Source organism: Typopeltis vanoorti, chromosome 17 (assembly GCF_054136105.1).
Source record: "Typopeltis vanoorti isolate ZY-2024b chromosome 17, IOZ_Tvanoo_1.0, whole genome shotgun sequence".
NCBI lineage: Eukaryota > Metazoa > Arthropoda > Arachnida > Uropygi > Thelyphonidae > Typopeltis > Typopeltis vanoorti.
The window spans coordinates 95,987,277-96,009,951 of NC_143565.1; the positions used below are offsets into that span (position 1 = coordinate 95,987,277).

Below are 22,675 nucleotides of genomic sequence, written 5' to 3' on the forward strand. Positions count from 1 at the left end.
ACTTAGCTTTCTTAAACTTTTTCTCTATAATCTCTAAAGGAACATTTAAAATTGCAAAGAAATTCTGGTGTTATATTGTTTTCTAGGACTACCTTTTCTAAATTCTTGAGTCTGCAGATGGCTTTACTACTTCACATACTTTGCTTGTCCACAGGATAGAACAGATTGCTGGGATGGGGCGGGAGTTGTGTCTCTATTGCATACGACAACTTCTTACATCCTCAAGATAGATAATGAAGTTCAGTGGTGCCTTGGTTAACGACGGTAATCCGTTCCAGGATTACCGTCGTTATCCCAGGCACGATTTCCCATAAGATTTAATTGAAAATCGATTAATTTGTTCCGGCTCCTCCCCACAACCATAGTACTTATTAAAAATGCAGATAAAACTCATTTAAAATGTCATAAAAATATGGTAAATATCATTTATTTATTATACAGTACTGTATATGTATTTGCTACAAAAAAATTAACATTAATAAAATGAATTGTTCATGAAAACAGTTTTTAATTATCAGTCTTCACCAGAAGGACAATTGTGCTCACTTTGGAGTTTTTTGACAAATGGACCTGTAAAAAACATGTCTAGCGTTGTTTGCTTCTGCCTCTTTTTTAAAATGTTTCTGAAAAACTGCATGGACTTTTCATTAAATAGATCTGCAGTTCTGATAACCTTGCTGCTTGAAAAGTTCTTTTAGCTCGTCAGTAGTCAGTGCTCAGTCATGCATCTCCAATCATTCTTCAACATCTTCTTCCTCTACTGCCAAGTTAAGATCATGAGCAGTTGCCACAATATCCTTTATCAATTTGTGTCCTTCATCTGAAGTTTCTTCATTACCAAAGGAAGGACACAGTTTCCTCCATGCTGCTTTGAGACATTTCATTGTTACTTGCCAAGCCTTTACAATTAGCCTAATTGCTATGACAATGTTGAATTCTTCCTTCCAAAATTTTCTTAGGGTTATGTTGGTAGTCTCACACATGTCAAAGCACCTGATAAAAAGTGCCTTTGTGTAAAGTTTTTTAAAATTTGCAATTATCAGCTGATCCATAGGTTGAATCAGAGATGTAGTCTTGGGAGGAAGAAAAATCACCTTGATAAAATCTAATTCCTCTGGTAGCTCTTCTTGTATGCCCGTTGGATGGTCATGTGCGTTATCCAAGGTTAAAATGGCTTTTAGAGGCAGATTGTTTTTCTCAAGATAAGCTTTGACAGTTGGATTCGCAAAGTAAACACTTTGCGAATCCAGTCTCTAAATTCTATTCTTGTGACCCAGGCTTTGCTGTTAGACTTCCACAAAACACCGAGATTGGATTTAGAGACATTGAGTTGTTGGAATGCTCGGGGATTCTCTGAGTGGTAGATTAACATTGGTTTTGCCTTGCAGTCTCCACTTGCATTTGCTGCTTTTAGCAGCAAATGCAAGTGGAGACTGCAAGTAATTGGTTTATGCCCAGGAAGTGTTTTTTTCTTCTTTTGTGATAAATGTCCTGTTGGACATTTTCTTTCAAAATAACCCAGTCTCATCACAATTGAACACTTGTTGAGGTAGGTGTTCTCCTTCTTCTATAATTCTTGTAAAGCTATTGACAAATTTATCTGCTGCTGCTTTGTCAGCACTAGCTGCCTCTCCGTGTCTGACCACACTATGAATTCCTGTTCTTTTTTTAAAGTTGTCAAACCAACCTCTGCTACCTTTGAAATCATCATCATCTACCTCAGAACTTGATCCCAAAATCTTCTTTTTCAAATCTTGATAAATCTATTTAGCTTTCTGACAGATTGCATTTTGAGATGTAGTATCGCCTGCCATTTCTCTTTCTTTGAGCCAAATTAGTAATAGATTTTCCATTTGCTCAAAAAGAAGCCCTCTGACATTCAGTCTTGAAGTTCCCTTAGCAACCTTAGCTACCATAAGTTCTTCTTTCTTAGCCAAAATGGTTGATATTGTAGAATGACTGGTTTCATATATTTGAGCTAGCTGCATAACTTTCACACCTTCATGATGTTTTGTTATTATTTCTTTCTTCTGTTCAATAGAGAAAATTTTTCTGTTTTTTTTTTTCTTCCCCTCACTAGCTTTCTTTTTGGGACCTATTTTGTCACACGGTAAAAAAATTCCCTCTATAAAAAAAAAAAAGATACGCAAAATACAGTATTATTACAAATTGTACAACACTAAGACAAGGAATACAAAGAACATCGTCACCTGAAAGTAAAAGTTAAAAAAAACTTTTTGAAATAAAAGTTAACAGTTAAATTCAAAACCTGCAATTTTTGACTTAGTGCACTTTGCTTGTAAGGTGACAATATTAGATACAGCACTTACCGTAACATACACTGATTAGCAGCTTATAGATACAGCGATTATTATGATATACAGGGTGTTCGGGATAAATTTGACATATTTATAATTAATTATATTTTTCCGTAAGTTACATGTATTAACACACACTTCTCTTCATTTAAAAGTTTGGACCCTTCTTCATTCATATACAAGATGTCAGAAAGGATGGATAGCTGGAACCCACCTGAATCATGGAAGAGAATAACTTGTATCATGATGATTCGTGCCCGCCATCAAAATAAGGATATTGCGACTGCTGCCCAATGCTCCCTGAATACAGTAAAAACAATCAGGCATGAACTAGAGACTTGCAATGGTGACTACGAGGATGTAGCAAGAAGAAAGATCCCTAGCAGACGATCTGATTGCGTTCGTACAGCAGAATTCCTCGCAAATCTGCAGGAACAGGTGTTGAAGAACCCTGGCATTGGAATTCGGGCTTTGTTCGTGGAGTTGCTAACTGTAGTCAAGCCCTGGATAACAAGGGTAGCCAATGGTAGGCCGTATGTATGGCAGCAGGATTCGGCCCCTTGCCACACCTCTGGGAAAAGTCAAAAATGGTTGTCTGAAAATTTCTACGACTTCACCAGTCCAAATGTTTGGCCTCCAAACTCCCCAGACCTTAACCCCATGGATTATTTTGTATGGGGCGCAGTTGAAAAAGACACCAATCGCACTTCCAGTAATACAAAAGCCCAGTTAATGGATAAAATTAAAACAGTTTTTGCGGCCCTTCCCAGGGAGACTGTAGCATCAGCTTGTTCGAGGTTCCGAAGCAGAATTGAAGCTGTGATCGATGCTAATGGTGGTTATTTTGAGTAAATCTTGTTGATAGTATTGTAATTAACTCTGCCTGTAATGTTTTTTTGTCAATTCATTAAATTTAATAGATACAAAGAAGATTTTCTTTTTCCTTACGAAACTGTCAAATTTATCCCGAACACCCTGTAGATGAGATTTGATTTTGCCTTTTGATGGCGAATGAACAGTGACATGCACCTGTCGATTTATTGTCTATATGAACCAACACATAAAAAATAAATGCTTAAATACTCATTTTCATCATAAAACGCATTTATAACCACAAATTTTAAAATAAAGCACAGTACATTACAAGAAAAGAAACAATAAATGGAAAACGTAAACAGCTGGCTATGATGGGTCAAACATATCTGAGCTTCACAGCTATGTCGCGTGGCTGTTCTCTATTCAACAATGTCTACCCGCACATGGCTGAGTGCGATTGGAAAATTCCAGTTTTTTAGATCGGATAGAGGTTCACATAATCGAGAGTCGTTAACCAAGAGATTTTTTCTTACAGCCACTCGTCGTTAACTAAGAACGTCGTTATCTGAGGCCGTTGTTAACCAAAGCACCACTGTATTCTTATTTAGGTTTGATTGATGCAGTAAGAGTTCACATGATTCCTTGAAAGACATGTAAACTTCCTCATTTAAGAAGAACAATAATGTATAATACAGAGATAGTTGTCCCTCAGTTTCAGCAAAAATATTAACTGGAAGGAAGTAGTTCTGTATAATTTTTGATTATGTATTTAAATCAAATGCACATGACTTAATTATTCATGACATTCCTTAATCATTTCAGTTATTTAACTTTTCCATTTTGTGAAAAAGAAAGTTATATTAATTTTGTTAAACCATTATCAGTATTATAATTATGAAGCCATGATGGAAGAATCTTGTCCTTAGTAAATAGAAAGGAAAAAAAAAAACTTTTGATCTAGAAAGAAATAGAAGAAGTGAATTTTTAATATATATATGCATATTATATACAGGGTGGCCATAATTAAAGAAGTGGCATTCTGAGTCCTGTAGCAAAAAATGTCATCATCATCATCATCAAATTCCTGACGTGTACCCTCAAGGGGTGTACAGGATATGATAGTACTACATGAAAAATTTACATCGTGACTAACTTTACATCATTTACATCATGACCATCTACAATTTTCCTCCAAATCAGTCTGTTACTTGTCAAGACTCCAACATTATCAGATCTTATATTTCTATCGTCTAAGGCACTTTGTACCGTATCAATCCAACAATAGCTTGGTGGTCTTCTGGGTTGTTTTCCTGCCAACCTGGCAGAGAACACTTGTTTTGCTAATCTTCCTTTGCCCATTCTGTTTAAATGACCATACCACCTGAGATTATCTCTGCTAATGCATTCCTGGATGCTGACGATGTCAAGTTTCCTAATATTCCTTTCCTAATATCCTCGTTTTTAATATGATATTGCCATTGATGCCATCTGTTCACGCCTCTAATCTTTCTCAGAACTCTCATATCTGCAGTCTCTAGTCTTTGAACAAGTGTTTTACTTCTGACCCAGCTCTCAGATCCATAAGTTAAAACTGGTTTGAACACTGTCTTGTATACAGCTCATTTAGTGTTCTGACTAATTTCTCTCTTATTCCATATGAATTTATTCAATTGACTTCCCACCATACCATCTTTGCTGAATCTGTTGTCTATTTGTATATTTAATTTACCATCTTCAGTAAAAATCGTGCCTAAGTAGCTGAAATGTTTTACTTGTTCCACAGGTTCTCCATTCACAACACAGTTGACATTTTTCAACAATTCTACCAATTTTATTGTCTTTGTCTTTTTAATGCTGACCTTCATACCATATCTATTACAACAGTCATTCAATTTAATCAGAGAATCTTGCAAACTTGTAGCGGATTTATTTAGAAGTATAACATCGTCTGCATAAAGCAAAGAGCTGCCATTAACATCTCCAATTTTGATATCAGGTTTAATACCACTTTCCTTCAAACCCACTAACTTCCGAACCACCAAAACAGCGAAATGTTACGACCAGAGAGAGTCTTCCGATACGGGCTCAACCCCTTATATTCTTCTATACAGCGCCCTCTTTTCTCAGTCCCCTTTTTGCACATGGCCCTTGTCTTTTCACCCCTTTGGGTTCATCCTTCGCTTTTACGATGCTGTTATACTTGGATTCACAGAATACATGGTAACGTAATTTTCCAAGTAAGCTATAGCCGCTAGCATTATGCTGTACACGTGTAGCTTTATGCCTTCCAGGAATTATCACTTAACAACTTTTTAGATGACTCACAGTAAATTTTACATAGCTTAAATTTAAATCAGATTATCTCTCTTTTTAGACATACTTAAAAATGAAATCTTAATATAATAACATCAGCTTAATTATAAGGCACTTGAAATAAAGAATACAAATTTTACATAAAGCGAAGAAGTTTCACTTTTAATTACAACTGATGTGCAGGTATTTCTCTTTGCCAGCAAGTTTTATATGTTAGGTTCTAAATGAATGATTTCTTTTCAAGATCCCTTCATTTAGGATCTAGCAAAGGCCCCCTCTTTTCATAAAAAAAAGTTTTTCTAATTTTTTTATAAAAACTATTTTTGCTTCTCCCTCAATCCTCTGGGGATGAACCTTCAATCTTTCTGGGCCTTAGTACATATCTCGACTCATGAGACTATTGTTTCTTCATGACATGACTGGGTTCACTCATTCCCATGATATATATTCGGTGCTTCTTTATATCTTAAGCATTCGGGAAGATATTCCTTCAACAGGCTTTGCTCTTCTTCTCTCTTGTTGCTCCGTCTCGTGTACGGGGTTGCTCTGGGATGTGTTTCCATCATGTTCCCCTTGCAGTCTCTGTTTTCTGTTGATCTCCCCCCCTTTTCCCCAGATGTTTTCGAGGGAATCGCCTAGACAGACCAACCTACTTGATCTGCATCTGTACAATTTTAGGCGATCTGAGTGTACTACTAGGGTTCTTCCCTGACGTGTCGTCTCCTTTATCTTGTATGTCACAGGGGATAGTTTTCCTATAATTTCAAATTACCTTGTGGCTCTCCTTCCAAATTTCCCCCCTTTTTTCCTCCCAGAGTTCTGTTCCAATAGGACCAAGTTTCCTAGTTTTAAGTCTTTGTGTTTTCTCAATTTATTTGCATAAGACCGGGCACGTTGGGAACACGCATTACTTGACTCGGCCACCAACTCATGTGCCAGCCTGTTTTCCTTGATGAGGTTGTTCAAGTACTCATCGATGTCTGGGAATCCAGTGCTCGCCTTTGAATTTCTGAAATCATTGGGAAAAGGGGGCTCGAATCCGTAGAGCACAACAGCAGGGGCTTCCCTTGTTGCTGCATGGAGAGCGGTGCTACAAGCGAAAAGGGTGTGCACAAGATGAGAATCCCACTCCGAAACCCGCCCTTCTGCTAGTTTGGAAAGAGTGAGCTTCAGATTCCGATTCATCCTCTTGCACATCCCATTTCCATTAGGGGTGATGCAGGGTAGTAAACAGTTTCCTTATTCCCAATAATTTGCAGAGTTGGAGCATTACTTCACCCGTAAAGTTGGTACCCTGGTCTGACAAAAGGGTTTCGGGAGATTTGCTCTTCCTTAAATTGGTTTTACTTTCCTTATGAATTTAACCTCTCTACTTTAACTACAAGACTTATAAAATTTCCCTGACTCTAATATCTGTATCACTTCTTATGTGTTCATTCTATAAGGAAAGCAAATTCTTTATCTCTAGTAGATTCCTAATTTTACTCATGTGCTTACCCTGACTGTTAAAGGTCATTCCTTGCTAAAAGAAACAAATCCTTTAATTTCTTTCTGGGGCCGTCTCCTCTTCAGATATTGACAAATTTATTTTTTTAAAGCTGCGCCAGCCAATATCTTAGAATAGAGGGGACTCTTATTCAGGGAGACTTTTCCAGACCTTTGGTGCACATAGGTGAATAAATTTAGTGCTTATACTCATAAACCAAACGCTTTACTGTGGCTAAGTAAATTCTGGTTTGCAGTCGTAACCTCTATAACAACATGTTATACCTTTCCTTCGACCCCCCCCCCTCCCCCGCTATGGTTCAGATTAATGAGTGGTAGGTTTGGTTCATATCACAGGCAAAACTCAGGTATAGAAGAAAAAACATGTTTATTGGAATCTAAAGACATAATATACACTTAGACTAATCTCACTTTCAATTAGTTCAATGACATGCTAAATCAAACTGATCAATACTCTAATTGCATGAGCAATAAATCCTTCTTTTGATTTGGAGATTTAACACACATGATATACACAACTTCTAATCAATATTCTACCTACTATGTTAGTCTTGCATATTAAACTAGTCACAATCATCTTTAATCATTCCAAACAATTTGTCTTATGGACATTAGCCACTTCTAAATAATCACTTAAAGTTCTTAAATACTGTCCATACTCGATTATTACATTACAATGATCTTTCCCTTTTACCCTGGGTAATTATACAACAAAATCTGTACTTTACTATTTCTTGGGGAAGGATCTCCAGGTCCGTTTGAACTGCCCTTCTTTGTTTGGATTACCTTTTGATACTTCCTTAAGCCTGTGTCCATGTGGTGGGTCTATGATCATCAGATTAAACTATGCTCTACACCTGCCGTTTTTCCCTCATCTATTCTCAATCTGGTTCAGGCCATCCTTGTTTCTAGCTGCCGGTTCATAATATATGTCTGCGATATTATTCCGTCGGAACTTTCAGCAGAGGCAGCATATGCCGACATCTCACGTTTTAGTACCGGCAGAAATTCAGACATCGAAGGGAAAGGCGCACCTTCCGATATCGAACTATCGCCAAGAAATACCATCAGGAACTACCGGTACACGAGAGAAGTCGAATCATCATCCAGCAAAATAAGCGAAAAAAGCCTTGAGAAAGGGGTTCAAACCCTTTTTATTCTCCCTTCACTTCCCCCCTTTTTAGCACCCTGTTACTAGCAGCAATAGCACCCTCTTACTTTCCACGATCTTTTTCCTGCTCACTACTCACTTTGTCCGCTGGAACTTCGGCATATCGTGGGATCGATACCAGCGTCTTCCAGGAATGAATGTGCATTGCTATCCGAGATTGCCAATGCCTCAGGCCCGCCCTTGACCTTTGGACTAATGTTTACATCTTATTTACCCATTCATTGTATACATGATGCATTTCATATAACACTAATTTATACAAGAAGTTCTTTACATGGTATTACAATTCTACTAAAAGGAGGTAATTCTATTTCTATTTACAGTTAGTTCTTTATTTCTTCTGCTCGAGTACAAGTTTTTTTCTCTCAGCTGATTTTTCTGACTTGTTAAATCCTGAATGAATTGGTTCTTTAATAAAGTGCTTCATTTAGGATGTAACAACCTCCACCTCTGTCTTAAGGACAAAGGCATTGTTGTTTCTTCTCTGAAGTGGTATATGTGTTCCTAAAAATTACTGTGTTATATAGAATTTCATGCAATAAAAATAACAGGATTTATGGAAAAAGTTAAGGTTATGCAGAGCACTCAAAACCTATACTGTCTCATAATTATATTCTACTAAAAATAAATAAATAAAAATAATGAAATAAATAGCAATCCTAATAAAAATGCTACCATGATTTTATTACAATTTTAATTCCTAATAAATAAAGAAGAGTACCACAGAAATACTGCATGGTATTTCTTTAGGTCTTATTTCAATTGACTTTGCTCTACTTGCAGTTGCTCTTGCTAAACAAGGTTCTTTTATTTTTGGTCCATTATCTTTGATGGTGTGCAGTGCGGATTCTTTTATGCTCTCATGATGTCACATGTTGTCTTTTCTTTCAAAACATTTTATTATTTCATGCTTGTCCTCAATATTTGAAGGCTTTCCTTTTTCATCACTACCAGGATTCTTATAAGAAGTGTTTTGAAGTGCTGTTCTATATGCTTCTTAGCAAGAAAAGTACACAGACTTGGAAAAACAGTGCATTACATGTTTGTTAGACAATTCATATCAGGTGAGAAAGAGAGAAGGAATACCAAAATAGGGCATTCCTCCATGGATCAATTTGTTCAGGTAGGTGGCATTTTTCGCATTCACTTGGTATTAGTGACAGTGCAAAGCATATACATCGTTAAATTCCTGACATCTACCCTCAAGGGGGTGTACAGGATACGATAGTACTACATGAAAAATTTACACCACAACTAACTTTCTATCTACAATTTTCCTTCAAATCAATCTGTTACCTGTCAAGACCGTTATCAGATCTTATATTTCTGTCTTCTAAAAACTTAAATACAGATCTTTGTTATATTCCCACAATTTCTCAACTATTTGTCGTAAGTGAAAATCTGATCCTGACAGCCTCTATCTGGCTTGAATCCAGCTTGTTTTTCAGCAAGCTTCCCTTCCACAATCCTTTTCAACTGTTTCTCAAGTATACTTGCATAAATGTTACTCATTATGGAAATACTGCTTTAATTCTCGCTTTCAGTTTTATTTTCCTTTTTATATATGGTTACTCTGAGAGCTCTTCTCCAATCATCTGGAATTCATCCTTCTGTCCAGTCCTTCTGAACTATGCAGTGCAGCCACTTGAGCATTTCGGGTCAAATATCATCTACTCCTGCTGCCTTTCCACATTTCAGGCTTTTGATGGCTTTTTTTTTTACTTCAAGTATGGATGTCTATTCCTGATTGCATGCCTGTTGAGTGTTCACTGTAAAAAACAGTTTTTTACTACTTGAATATAATGCCACCTTCTTGATATTTATTTTCTTTGTTCTTATCAAAGTCTTCCCACGACTTTTGTTTAGCTAGTTTTACACAGTGTTTAGCTTTCTTACATTTCTCTGTCTATTCTCTAAGAGCACAAGCTGACTTATTTGTCAGGAACTTTTGATATGCTTTTTTCTTTTGCTTCATTTCCTCTTTAACTTCCCTTGTCACCATGGAGTTCTGATTTTTCTATCCTTGCACACACCATCACCACATCTTGCAAAGTATAGACACCTTGTGAGAAAAAAAAAAAGTTGCATATGAGCTAGTACAATTTCACATTTTGGTGATATTATTTTCCTATTTATCTATCACATATGAAAAGATTTTCATATTACAGATGCATTATAGGAGAAATCACAGTATATGGAATAAAGGAAGTGAGAAGTTAATTCATTGGATCAATTGCTGCACAATATATAGGTGTTGACTGGCAGCTGCTGATATTCGTGATTAAGAGAAAGTGGAAGAATCACAGTAGTCAGTTCATTAAAACAGTGTCCTTTTAAATACCTGTAGATAAGACATATTGCAGAAGCAGTGCATCTATGGGAAAGCACCTAGAGGAATTTGATTAGAGAAAGTTCATCTATTAAGCAAATAGCTCTCTTCTGGATATATTCTTGCATCTGGGATATGGTACCAAAAACTGCCTATAGAATCCTAGATTCTAAGGACGGGAAGATTCAGGATTTATGACGTGTTAAGAGTTAAACATAAAAGTATTGTTTAGTGTGAAGAAGAATGCTAACCATGTTTTGAAGCTTGAAGAAGTTATGGACATGATGTGTTTAAGACAAGATGTGAAAGACAGGCCAAAAAGAGAGCATCAATCTTGATTGGTGAGTGGAGTATTATCAGAAGTATGGGAGAGGTGAGGCATGTCTAACTTCTGGGCAATAAGGCAGAATTGTGTTTTGAAAGCACTAAAATTCATTAAATTATCTTCATAAAGCAATCTTCAGAATAGAGTGAGTGTATTGTCATAAAGAAAGCTACAAATAGAAATGGATATTAGTAAGGGAAGGTTATTGATGTATATGAGAACAGTGTAGGTGAAATCACAGAACCTTATGCCACTCCAGCACTGATGGAAAAAATCAGATGAGGGGAAGCTCGCAATTGACTTACATAAATTAGAAGAAGACCATAAGCCAGCAGCCTGGAAAGAAGGCCCAATGCTAGACTAGATCAAAATGTTGTGGAAATATCAAGAGCAATCACACGAGAGTCTCCAAATCTTACCATATCCCGTGTCTAAAAGTAAAATTAGCAAGGAGCTCTGCTATAGAATGAGAAAGCCAGAATCCATGTTGGTGAGCACTTATTAACCAGTAGGTCTGTAGATGGTTAAGAAGCTGGTTACTAATAACTTTCTCTGTCACTTTTAAAAGTGAGGACAATGGGATGATAGTTTTATGTTATGTGCTGTACAAAGGCTATCGTTTTTCTTAATAAAGGATAAAGCTTTTCTTACTAAAAGATTTATTATCTTTCTCCCCCCCCCACTATGTACTAGAAAGAATGTTTCTTTCTTTATTTATCAAATCCTTATTATTAGTGAAATAACTGAATGATTGAGAACAAATTTATAACTTGATTTTCAGTACATGGATTAATTAGTTAATTTTCCTACTCTTTCCTGCTCTTTCACCTTGCAGAGAACAGACATGTTGTAATTGTACTTGAAATTTCTTAGAAAATATTTCATGTTAGATTACTGTAATATCACTCTTGGTTTTTGCTTTCCCATTCTGTTTTGTTGACCACAACATATGTTTTTCTACACAGCTTAAATTTAATGAAAATGAAAATATTTTTATTAACACTACCAGCCTGTTTGCCTAAGTGGAGAGTGTACCTAAACTTAGGTATTTGTGAATGTCTATAGCTGGTAAATGTTCCTCCTGTTTGAGATCTCCACCCTAGTTGTTGAAGACATGAAGAAAACCTTGAGAAAGTTCATCATGTTTGGTCTCTAGATCGTGATTCCAGATTGCGCAATTCTTATTCTGCCCCACAGTACTAATATATGAAAGGATTAGAATATTTCTAATTACACTTGATTATATATATTTATGTTTATGTATTTTACTTAATGATTTTGTATATAATTACAATAGATAAATATTGATTAATTAGATTACTTATTTTGTTTTTCCTGAAATAATTTCTGATTTATACTAAAATATTTTAAGGAAATATTATTTGAATTGAGTTAAATACTGGGCTCTTAAATCACTAGTAACATTGCAAGAAACAATATGCTTACCATTTCAGTATTTATGATAAAAAAAATCCTCAGTTCAGACTCTTACATAGATTTCTGTTGCAGGCTAATGTTTAGCTGAAATTTTCTTCAGTTTATTGAGAAAGGAAAATAGCTTATCTAAACATTGTTGTGTAATGTTTACCTTCATCTCTCTTCTCTAGGTATCCAAAGATGGGGAACTTTGGTGTAGATCCTATAAATTATAATGAAGAACATGTCTTGTGTGTTCCTTACCATAATTTGAATTGTTGTATTGTTTGCAAAAATGATGTGCTGTTAAATACTCTTTTTTTTTTCCTTTTAGGGATTCCTTGTGGTATCACAGAATCCCCTCTTAAAGAATATTACAGATTATCTTATAGAAGAAGCTAGTGCCGAAGAGGAAGAACTTTTAGGAATGTCAGAGCAGGAAGAAAATAGAGAAGGAGATAGTGATGTTTCGAAGTTTGAAAAGGATGAAACTTTGATAAAGGTAATCTAAATTAGGATGTTTTATTCTTAAAGAAACATATTTATATGGGAAATTTTTGATTTTTTTTTTAACACAAAACATGCTCGCAATAAGGAACTGGAGCTAGTATTTAATGGTGCAACAGTAATTTAATACTGAATGCTTAGATAAACTTGAGAGTTGAGTTGGATACAACATCAGATATAATAGTAACAGTACTCTTTTGGTAAAACTTTGGTTGGACTATTGCTTCCAGCCCCTTAACCCAAACATATGCACCAAACTTATTACCAACGTAATCCTCACCCACCGGCCTGGAAACATACATTCCACACACTACTCTGAACTGCCATTCCTTAGCTAAATCTTGGTTCTCCTGGCAAGGCTGTACAAATGAAACACCAGGCATGTCGTAACTGGCTGAAATCAAGAACCCCATCCTCCTTTAGAGCTTATACAGAAGCCCAGAATAGATGCAAAAAAAAAAACAATCAATGCTTCCCAAACAGAGTTCGAAAGAGCAAAAAGCAGGAAACTAGCAGCCTCTCCAAATGGCAGCTGAGCCTTTTGTTCTCTTGCCAAAGCAATTGGCCTTAACTTCTAACCAACACTATTCCCATCCTTATCATACCCAGATGGCTCTATTGCATCATCACCCACAGAAAAAGCCAATCTTCTAGCTTCACACTTTGTTTCCAATGCATGCATAACTGAAGATGGTAAATGTCCCCAACCATTCCAGACACCCAACATACAATGTCCACTATATCCTTTTGCCAGGATGAGATAAAAAAAATACTGTCCAAATTAGACACAAAAAAGTCTCCTGATCCTGATGGCACTCCTCCAATTGTCTTGAAAGTTTGTGCACCAGAACTAACTCCTATGTCGCCTATATATACTCTCTTACTCCACTGGAATATATCACAAACTGGAAATTGTCCTATATTCAACTCATTCTCAAGAAGGGACAAGTCACTGTCGTCCAACTACCGCCCTATCTCGCTTACCTCAGTCCTGTCTAAAGTAATGGAAAAAATCATCAGTTCCGAACTCCTTCACTACCTTGAAGACACCCACCTAATAAACAACCACCAGTATGGTTTCTGTCGCTGCCAATCAACAGGAGATCTGCTCACATATGTCACCCATCTCTGAACAAATGCCATGGAGAAGTTTGGGGAATCTCAAGTGGTTGTTGATATTTCCAAATCCTTTGACCGGGTCTGGCACAAAGGCTTACTAAGCAAACCACCATCATTTGGTCTGTCCCAGGACTTCTGTAGTTGGATTGCCAGCTTTCTGCTGGATGCACACTGAGTGCAATGGTGGATGATTCCCTATCCTCTCACAATTCAACTAATGCTGGGGTTCCACAAGGTTCTGTCCTTTCACTAAAACCATCTTCCTGCTATATATATCAACGACATACTTCAGTTGACCTCCAACCCAATACACAGTTTTGCAGACAACAGAACATTACACTCCTCACTTTCATTTGATAAACCCTATTCTACACAACTCGCCTCAACCTACAGAGCATCAACCACCACCACCACCCTCAATTCCAATCTCCAAGTCATCCTCCAATGGGGTTCGGATAACCTCATCAATTTCAGTGCTAATAAAACCCAGTTCTGTCCTATTTCCCATAAAAAATAACCATTCTTTTCCCATTATTCTTTTTTGATGATACCCAAATTTCCAGGCAGTTTGAGATATCTCTCCTTGGAATTACCCTCACATCAAACCTCTCCTGGCATAAACACATCCTCAGCTTCAAAAAAAACTAGGATTTCTCTTTCGCTCAAGACGTTACTTCACCCCTGAACAGCTGTTAACATTATACAAATCTTCTTCCTAACATGAATTTAGGCCAAGTGGCCTGTTCCAGTCTCATGCCATCCCTTTCTTGGTCTTCCGATTCTCTTCCATTAAATATACATATTCTCTTACCAACTCACTCCCCCACTTGCACAGACGTTTGGTTTCTGCAATATGTATATTCTATAAATATTTCCATGGGAAACGCTCATCTGAAAATAATAGCAATAATTCCTCCGCTCAGTACTAATGCTCATTGGAACACATGAGTTGTAATAAAAAATTTTTTTGGAATACAACACAGAATTATTATACAGACACACAGAATTATAACGTTTAATTAAAGTTAGTTATGCATCTATATAGGACAGAATGCAAACTTTTTATTGTATAGTCATGAGTAGTAATATAATAGTGTAACAGAAATATATTATATATTTTTTTTTTGTTATTTTCCAGCTTTACGTGCACATGTGTATGTGTGCGCCATTCACACACACACACACACACACACACACACACACACACACACACACACGAACGACAGATGCTTACCACAGTGAACACTGCTATAACAAATAGTTATGCTGCATTCCAAGACCCCAAAATTTTCAGCTGCTGAATGGAAATGTATTTATTTTTAACTTATTCAACTTAGAAACAGTGCCTAATGCATGCTATGGCAATAGATGCTGAAGAAGATCACCATGCCTAATGTTCATGAGCTGCTAAAAAGCAGCCAATCAACATAAACATTAGCCAACAGCTCTGAGTAGTTGTGTAGTGAGTAATTCTGCGTGTTGTAGTCTATAACATGTTTTATAGTTTGTGAAATATTAAAACTACAAACTAAAACATATGATGACATCATGTAATATTAGTATTAATACATGACTCATTGTGGGAGGGCATTTCACAACTCATCTACACACACACACTATGCCATTTACTGCCCACCAATAGTATTTTTGTCTGTATGTTAAAAAAACCTAAGTTTCCAGGAGGGGAAAATCTTGTTACCTCGCCTTCATTTGTAAAAGCCCATATAAAGATTCCTCTCATTATGATGAGAATTGAACTTTGATCTTTTCCATTTGAAGAGTAAAATGTCCCATTGTTCTTTCATTTGCACTAAATGCAAATGAAGGATTTTTTCAATCCTTGTTTGTAGTTAGGTCACGATTTTCTGATAGAATTTGGGGCCTGCAGTGGAGCAGGAAACAAAGGCCCTCATTCAGCAAGGATTATTTTAGCCATTTGATCTTCCATTCGGAATGCCCGCTCTGAGCAAATGGCTAAAATAATCCTTGCTGAATGAGGGCCTTTGTTTCCTGCTCCACTGCAGGCCCCAACTTCTATCTGGGCATTGGTTCTCGAAAAGGTGTGCTTTACAGTCTATGATAAAAATATAACATATATTCAATGGCTTAGGTCAGAAAATCTTGACCTAACTACAAACAAGGATTGAAAAATCCTTTGTTTGTATTTAGTGCAAATGAAAGAACAATGAGACATTTTACTCTTCAAATGGAAAAGATCAAAGTTCAATTCTCATCATAATGAGAGGAATCTTTATATGGGCTTTATATGGAAATAGAGACCATGGAAAAGAGGCACAGAAATCCTGGACGTCATTTCACCCTGTACCACTGTATGGCCACAGCACAAGCCAAATATGGTTGTCTGAATTAGAAGAGGTTAAAGGCAGCAAAGTAAAGCTATAAAGTGGTTAAGGTGGGCGAAGTGGATAATTTTCATCCAGAGCAAATCAAAAAGTGGGGTTTTCAGATCTGAAAGAATCTACATATCAAGGGTACACTGGCTGACTCCTTTGTTATAGATAACAAATTAAGTAACTAAAACATTTTTTTTTAATGAGGAAAAGGATTTAAATCTATGTATTTCAGCAAGTAAAGCTTTTACTTACAGGTAAAAAATTATCTTAACTTTTCAAACACAAAAAGATATTTAAATTTAACTATCTTTCTGTAATCTAAATGTTATCTAAATATTTTCACATGTATCTACATAGACTTCATATGCTTTCTCCTGAAAAACTTGACCCAGCATTGAATGAAAAATGCTGCTTAATTACAGGATGCCTGAAACCAACACTACTAAGAGACCTGTATACTTTGACTGGTGTTGCACTCCCTTCAATTCAAAGATCTGCATTCTCAGCTGACAAAAAATGAAGACAAATGAATGATGAATGACACCCACTATTTGACCAGACTACAGTGTCCCAAAGACTAAGATCCTGACCTACCTTCTTAGCAACAGTTGAATCACCTAAAAACCCTCCAGAGACAAGACTTCAACAATGGCTTGCACTATACCCTGATAATAATACTGGTATTTCAACACCCGAACATCTTCCACGTGGTGCTGTAAAATTTGCTTGTGCTTATTTATTTTATGTATACAATCTGTTTAATTTTTATTTCTATCACACAATTGATTTCTGTCCCCCCCCCTCCCGCCCTTAAACAGACCTAAGGTTATCAGCCTGCTCTTAATACGTGCAGTTCACCAACTTTTGCACAAATCAATTAGAAAAAATTGTTTTATTTACGACTGCGCAATCTAATTGAATTAATTTAGTTTGAAAGTTAAGGTGAGGAAAACAGGAATTATTAACTATACACAGATTTTCCCTTATGCAAGTTGTGACTGCTAAAAATTGAATTTGCACGCAGGTTCACTATTTTTTTTGGAGATTGTGCATTGGATAAAGAACAGGCCAGGTAGTTACAAAACATTTATTTTGAGCTAGAACAATAGGTACAATACACACAAAATATTACTGAGAAGTTATCTCACTCAACCATTTTAATATACAGGGAATGTAGTTTATACAACAAAACTCACAGTGCGCTCAATGCTAAGTTAACTCGTTAGACTTAAACATGTAATTGTATCCTCGTACAATTTAACAAAAAATCTTCCCTCAAAGACTGTAACCTAATTATTGCCTAGCTGCATACATTTTTTTAATAACACTGTTCCCTTTCTTACAACTAAGTACATATTTGTTATCTAAACAAACAAAGTTAACATATAATCTTTCCACAAAGACTGTGACTTAGTTACCTTCTGCTTATAAACAATTTCTTGTAAGCACATATACAATTCAGAGTTATGCTTTCTTAACAATTACAAAACAGTACTTACATTTTCTTTGGATATAGAGTCCAAATAAATTACAACAAACTTCATCAAGATCGCAGTGTCTTCTTCCTAGTTGATTTTTCGGACTACACTGGCAGTCTCCTCCGTTGAAAACTTGATATGGAACTTGAGTTACCATGTGATTTGTGGATAACTGAGCTCTTGTAGCATGTCGATCCATCACTGGAACTTCATTGGTAAACTTTCTGACCAGATGACGCAGGGTACCGGCTACCCGGAAACTCAAACTTGAGAGCTGTCGACGAGAGAAAGGTCTGGAGATGAGGGAGAAAGGCCTCGGTGACAAGAAAAAAAGGCAAAAGCAAAGGCCTAGCGAAGAGCCACAATCTTCTTTTATTCAGTATCTAGCTCTTTGTTCTCTATGATGTGCTTTTTGGGATTAGCTTTTAGCGTAATGATGTCATTGTAGCTCTTTCTGTTAATATCACTTGACCTTACGACCTATGGTTGATATTTTGTCGTTGCTAATCTGGCTTAATCCCTGCTTATAGCTTTACATACAAGTTAACATATACAGGGTGTTCGGGATAAATTTGACAGTTTCGTAAGGAAAAAGAAAATCTTCTTTGTATCTATTAAATTTAATGAATTGACAAAAAAACATTACAGGCAGAGTTAATTACAATACTATCAACAAGATTTACTCAAAATAACCACCATTAGCATCGATCACAGCTTCAATTCTGCTTCGGAACCTCGAACAAGCTGATGCTACAGTCTCCCTGGGAAGGGCCGCAAAAACTGTTTTAATTTTATCCATTAACTGGGCTTTTGTATTACTGGAAGTGCGATTGGTGTCTTTTTCAACTGCGCCCCATACAAAATAATCCATGGGGTTAAGGTCTGGGGAGTTTGGAGGCCAAACATTTGGACTGGTGAAGTCGTAGAAATTTTCAGACAACCATTTTTGACTTTTCCCAGAGGTGTGGCAAGGGGCCGAATCCTGCTGCCATACATACGGCCTACCATTGGCTACCCTTGTTATCCAGGGCTTGACTACAGTTAGCAACTCCACGAACAAAGCCCGAATTCCAATGCCAGGGTTCTTCAACACCTGTTCCTGCAGATTTGCGAGGAATTCTGCTGTACGAACGCAATCAGATCGTCTGCTAGGGATCTTTCTTCTTGCTACATCCTCGTAGTCACCATTGCAAGTTTCTAGTTCATGCCTGATTGTTTTTACTGTATTCAGGGAGCATTGGGCAGCAGTCGTAATATCCTTATTTTGATGGCGGGCACGAATCATCATGATACAAGTTATTCTCTTCCATGATTCAGGTGGGTTCCAGCTATCCATCCTTTCTGACATCTTGTATATGAATGAAGAAGGGTCCAAACTTTTAAATGAAGAGAAGTGTGTGTTAATACATGTAACTTACGGAAAAATATAATTAATTATAAATATGTCAAATTTATCCCGAACACCCTGTATGTTAGGCAAAAGCAAAGGCCTAGCGAAGAGCCACAATTTCCTTTTATACAGTATCTAGCTCTTTGTTCTCTATGATGTGCTTTTCGGGATTAGCTTTTAGCGTAATGACGTCATTGTAGCTCTTTCCGTTAACATCACTTGACCTATGGTTGATATTTTGTCATTGCTAATCTGGCTTAATCCCTGCTTATAGCTTTACATACAACTTAACATATATGCACTTTTACAGCATAATTATAACATTCTTTAAGTACATTATATTTTAAAGAGTTCAAAATATTTAGAAACTATTCTAAATATCTAAAAAAAATATTTAGTTTCTTTTTCCATCATATTTTACTTATTATTCCCTACCAAATTTAAGCTGTTCTCATTTGTAATGTATCCTAATTTGTTGTAAGTAATTGGTGCAACATTATTTACATCTGTACCACTTGTGTTTGGATATGAAATAAATAAATAAATAAATATGCTTTCTCCTTTGTTGTTACCTAGTTTATCAATTCTGTACTTCTGTAGCTTCTTTTGCAACAGACTGGTCTGCTTTCAAAAGAAGGTCTGCTTGCTTCATCTAAACAGACAAGTCAGTTGAAAAAGAAACTACCGAAGTAGGGAACTTGAGGCACGTGTCGATGTCATGTTTTGTTGATTAAATCTCATAAATCTGGATTAGCTTAACATGGAATTGGTAGTAGATAGCATTTCAGTGGTAAGCTTGTGTCATTGGAAAAAATGTGAATTATATCACTGTCAGTGTTTTTAGAATATGTTATTGGGCTGTGTGATGGTACAATTGTTTATATATCTTCCTCTGTGTGTGTGTGTGTGTGTGTGTGTGTTTCAATAAACAGAGGACCTCTGAAATAATACCAAGTTGCAGCATGGAAGGATCTTCAAATACAAACATTTATTCAAATATTGCTGGCTTTTTACTCAAATCTTTATTCACAATGAAGTGTTATCCATTTCCAAAATTTAGGAAATTATTGTATTAAATATCCCCCCCCCACACACACCCAAGTTCCCAAATAGTTCCTAATATGTGCAACTACATAGAAAAAGAAGGTAACTAATGTTACAGTATGTGATTGTAATCCGTTGTATATTTCAATTTCCCATGATTGTTCTTTTGCACACTGAAGATGTTTTGTGATGCACAAAATTAAATGTTTGTTAATTAAAGTTCATTTAATAATAATAATATTTTATTTAATAACATCTTATTTCATTCTAAAAACTGTGATTATGGGTTTAATTGTAATACTGAAATCCTGCTAACATAAATAAAGTACTAATCTCTTTGAGCGTTGATCTCAGAAAGGCTCATGATATAGTACCATGGGAAAATTCCATCATGTGCTGAAACTATGATATAAATGGAACTATATAAAAGAATTATTACACCCTTTGAATTTTATTGACTTACAGCCATTTAAAAACAAAACTGAATTATGCAATTCTTTAATCTGCTGATATTTCACTGTGTTCAAACCACTCTTCTTTGAGCACAATAGAACTTGTCACAAAACACAATACAATCGGGTAACCAGTGAAAGCAATTTAAATTATAACAGGAGAGAGAGAGAGAGAGAGAGAGAGCTAGAATCTTAAGATAATCTCTAGGTCCAGATATATAGGTAGCATAGAACTGTTGAGTTGAAGGTGGTCTTAGGATAACAGTCTCCCAAATTTTGGTGCAGATTACTGCAGCAACACTTGTTGAGACTAGCAGTGTTCATATCTGATAACAAAAATAACCCCTCTGATTTGTATGGCCTGTATCTGTAGTGATGTTTTTTTCTTCAGTTTAATTTAGACCATACACTGGACACTGAAGAGTAGTGTCCAGTGCATAGTTTGTTTGTCCTGACTTTTCTTAATAGTATATTATTTATATAATTTATTAATAGTATTGTAGTATATTTATTATTGCATTCTTCAAGGTGAGGGTTAGCTGTTCTTCCTTCCTATCTGTCAATTCACAATAGGCTAAAATGCATATTTAACACCTTGGCTATCATTTTAGACAATATTTTGGATATAAAGAATGGGAAAGTTTTGTTCCACTCTGATCCTGAATGTCAGGTAGAAAACGTGGTATTTTATGTTTTATATCAATGGGTACATTGACTAACAAAAGTATAGCATAGATTAGATACTTGAATTCAGTGGTAAGCTTGTGTCATAAAAAAAATTAAGTTAGCCTAATGTCAGTATTTATAAAATATATTGTTGGACTATGTGATAGTATGATTATATATTACACACAAACACACACACCCTGGTTTACATAAATTAACGAACAAAGAGAAAAATCGCAATAACTCAAAAATTGTATGATGAATTTGGTGAAAAATCAGTATGATATGAAATGTGAAAGAAACACCTACAAAAATTTTAAATAAATAGTTTAATTTGGTAACAAATGAGTACCTGAAGACAACAGTCAAAAAACTAGAGGTCAAAATTAGATTGTCAAAGTGCCTCAATAAGGTCACTCGTAATAACAGTACATTGCTCACAATGATATTTCATACTATTTATAATGATATCCAGGAGCTCAATTGATAATAACCAATGCTCCTGCAAAGGTCTTCTAAGTCCCTCAAGGGTTTGGTCATGAGGAGATTGAGAGCAGCAACACATCTACCTAGTGCATCTCAGATATACTGAATAGGATTAAGGTCAGGACACCTGGCTGGCCAGTCCATACCCTGGGATCTTCATAACGATATTGGTCCACAAGCTTTGCTCATTGAGCATTATTGTCTTGTAGAATAACTGTCTCACCTGCATATAGATGAACATGGGGGGGGGGGGGGTCCAGAACTTCTTCTTTATAAGTTACAGTATTTATGGTTCCACTCTAGTCTTATGATGGCTCACCACCTGATTTCATTTGTTAAATGAAGTCTTGCAGCCATATCTGCTCCAAAACACCCACTTTTATGCCATGGCTTATTTGTATATACCACTCACAGTGCCACTCATTTTATGTAATAACTAGATTCTGTGTCACTTACATAATGCACCTGACTTTTGTTTTTAGGTTAAGAGTATTCTGTAAAGCATAGGCAGATTCCTAGAATAACCGGTCACTTTTGAAACCAAGTCCTTTCAGCATAACTGTGTGTTGAGCACATGGTCTGCTAATGAACTTTGTCTGCATTTTGCTCTTCTCTCATGTAGTGAAAAGTGACTTGGAAAATAAAGTTACTGATAACACAGTAGATAGTAAAATTCTGGAACAGTTTGATATTCTGAAGCAACATGTATATGAACCTACTAGACAGAATATTGTAAAAATTTGATGTAGCTTCAAAATGACAAAGCATTTGCATCAATTTTTACAGAGGTCAAGTCCTATAAGATTGTTACAAAAATAGCCTTGTATGTCTGTATATAGTTAAAGCTAAATGTAATGTAAATAATCCTATGGGAATTGATTGTGCTTATTGCTCTAAGAAGGAAATTTCTAGAATGTCATGAACAAAGGCAATACCTTGCCACCAGAAACTTTTCTGTGATAGCTCCTTATAAGGATATATGAAA

The 22,675-nt window shown here is 36.0% G+C and overlaps 1 protein-coding gene across 5 annotated transcripts in view; it reads left to right on the forward strand.

Annotated features, from left to right (window-relative positions):
• Positions 1-22,675, forward strand: part of Ars2 (arsenic resistance protein 2) — a 394,921-nt gene that overhangs the window by 267,865 nt on the left and 104,381 nt on the right. For all 5 annotated transcript variants that reach the window (XM_090407032.1, XM_090407029.1, XM_090407033.1 and 2 more), the window contains one exon: positions 12,529-12,696. In XM_090407032.1, coding sequence (XP_090263158.1) covers positions 12,529-12,696 — 168 coding nt within the window. The remainder of the gene's footprint in view (positions 1-12,528; positions 12,697-22,675) is intronic.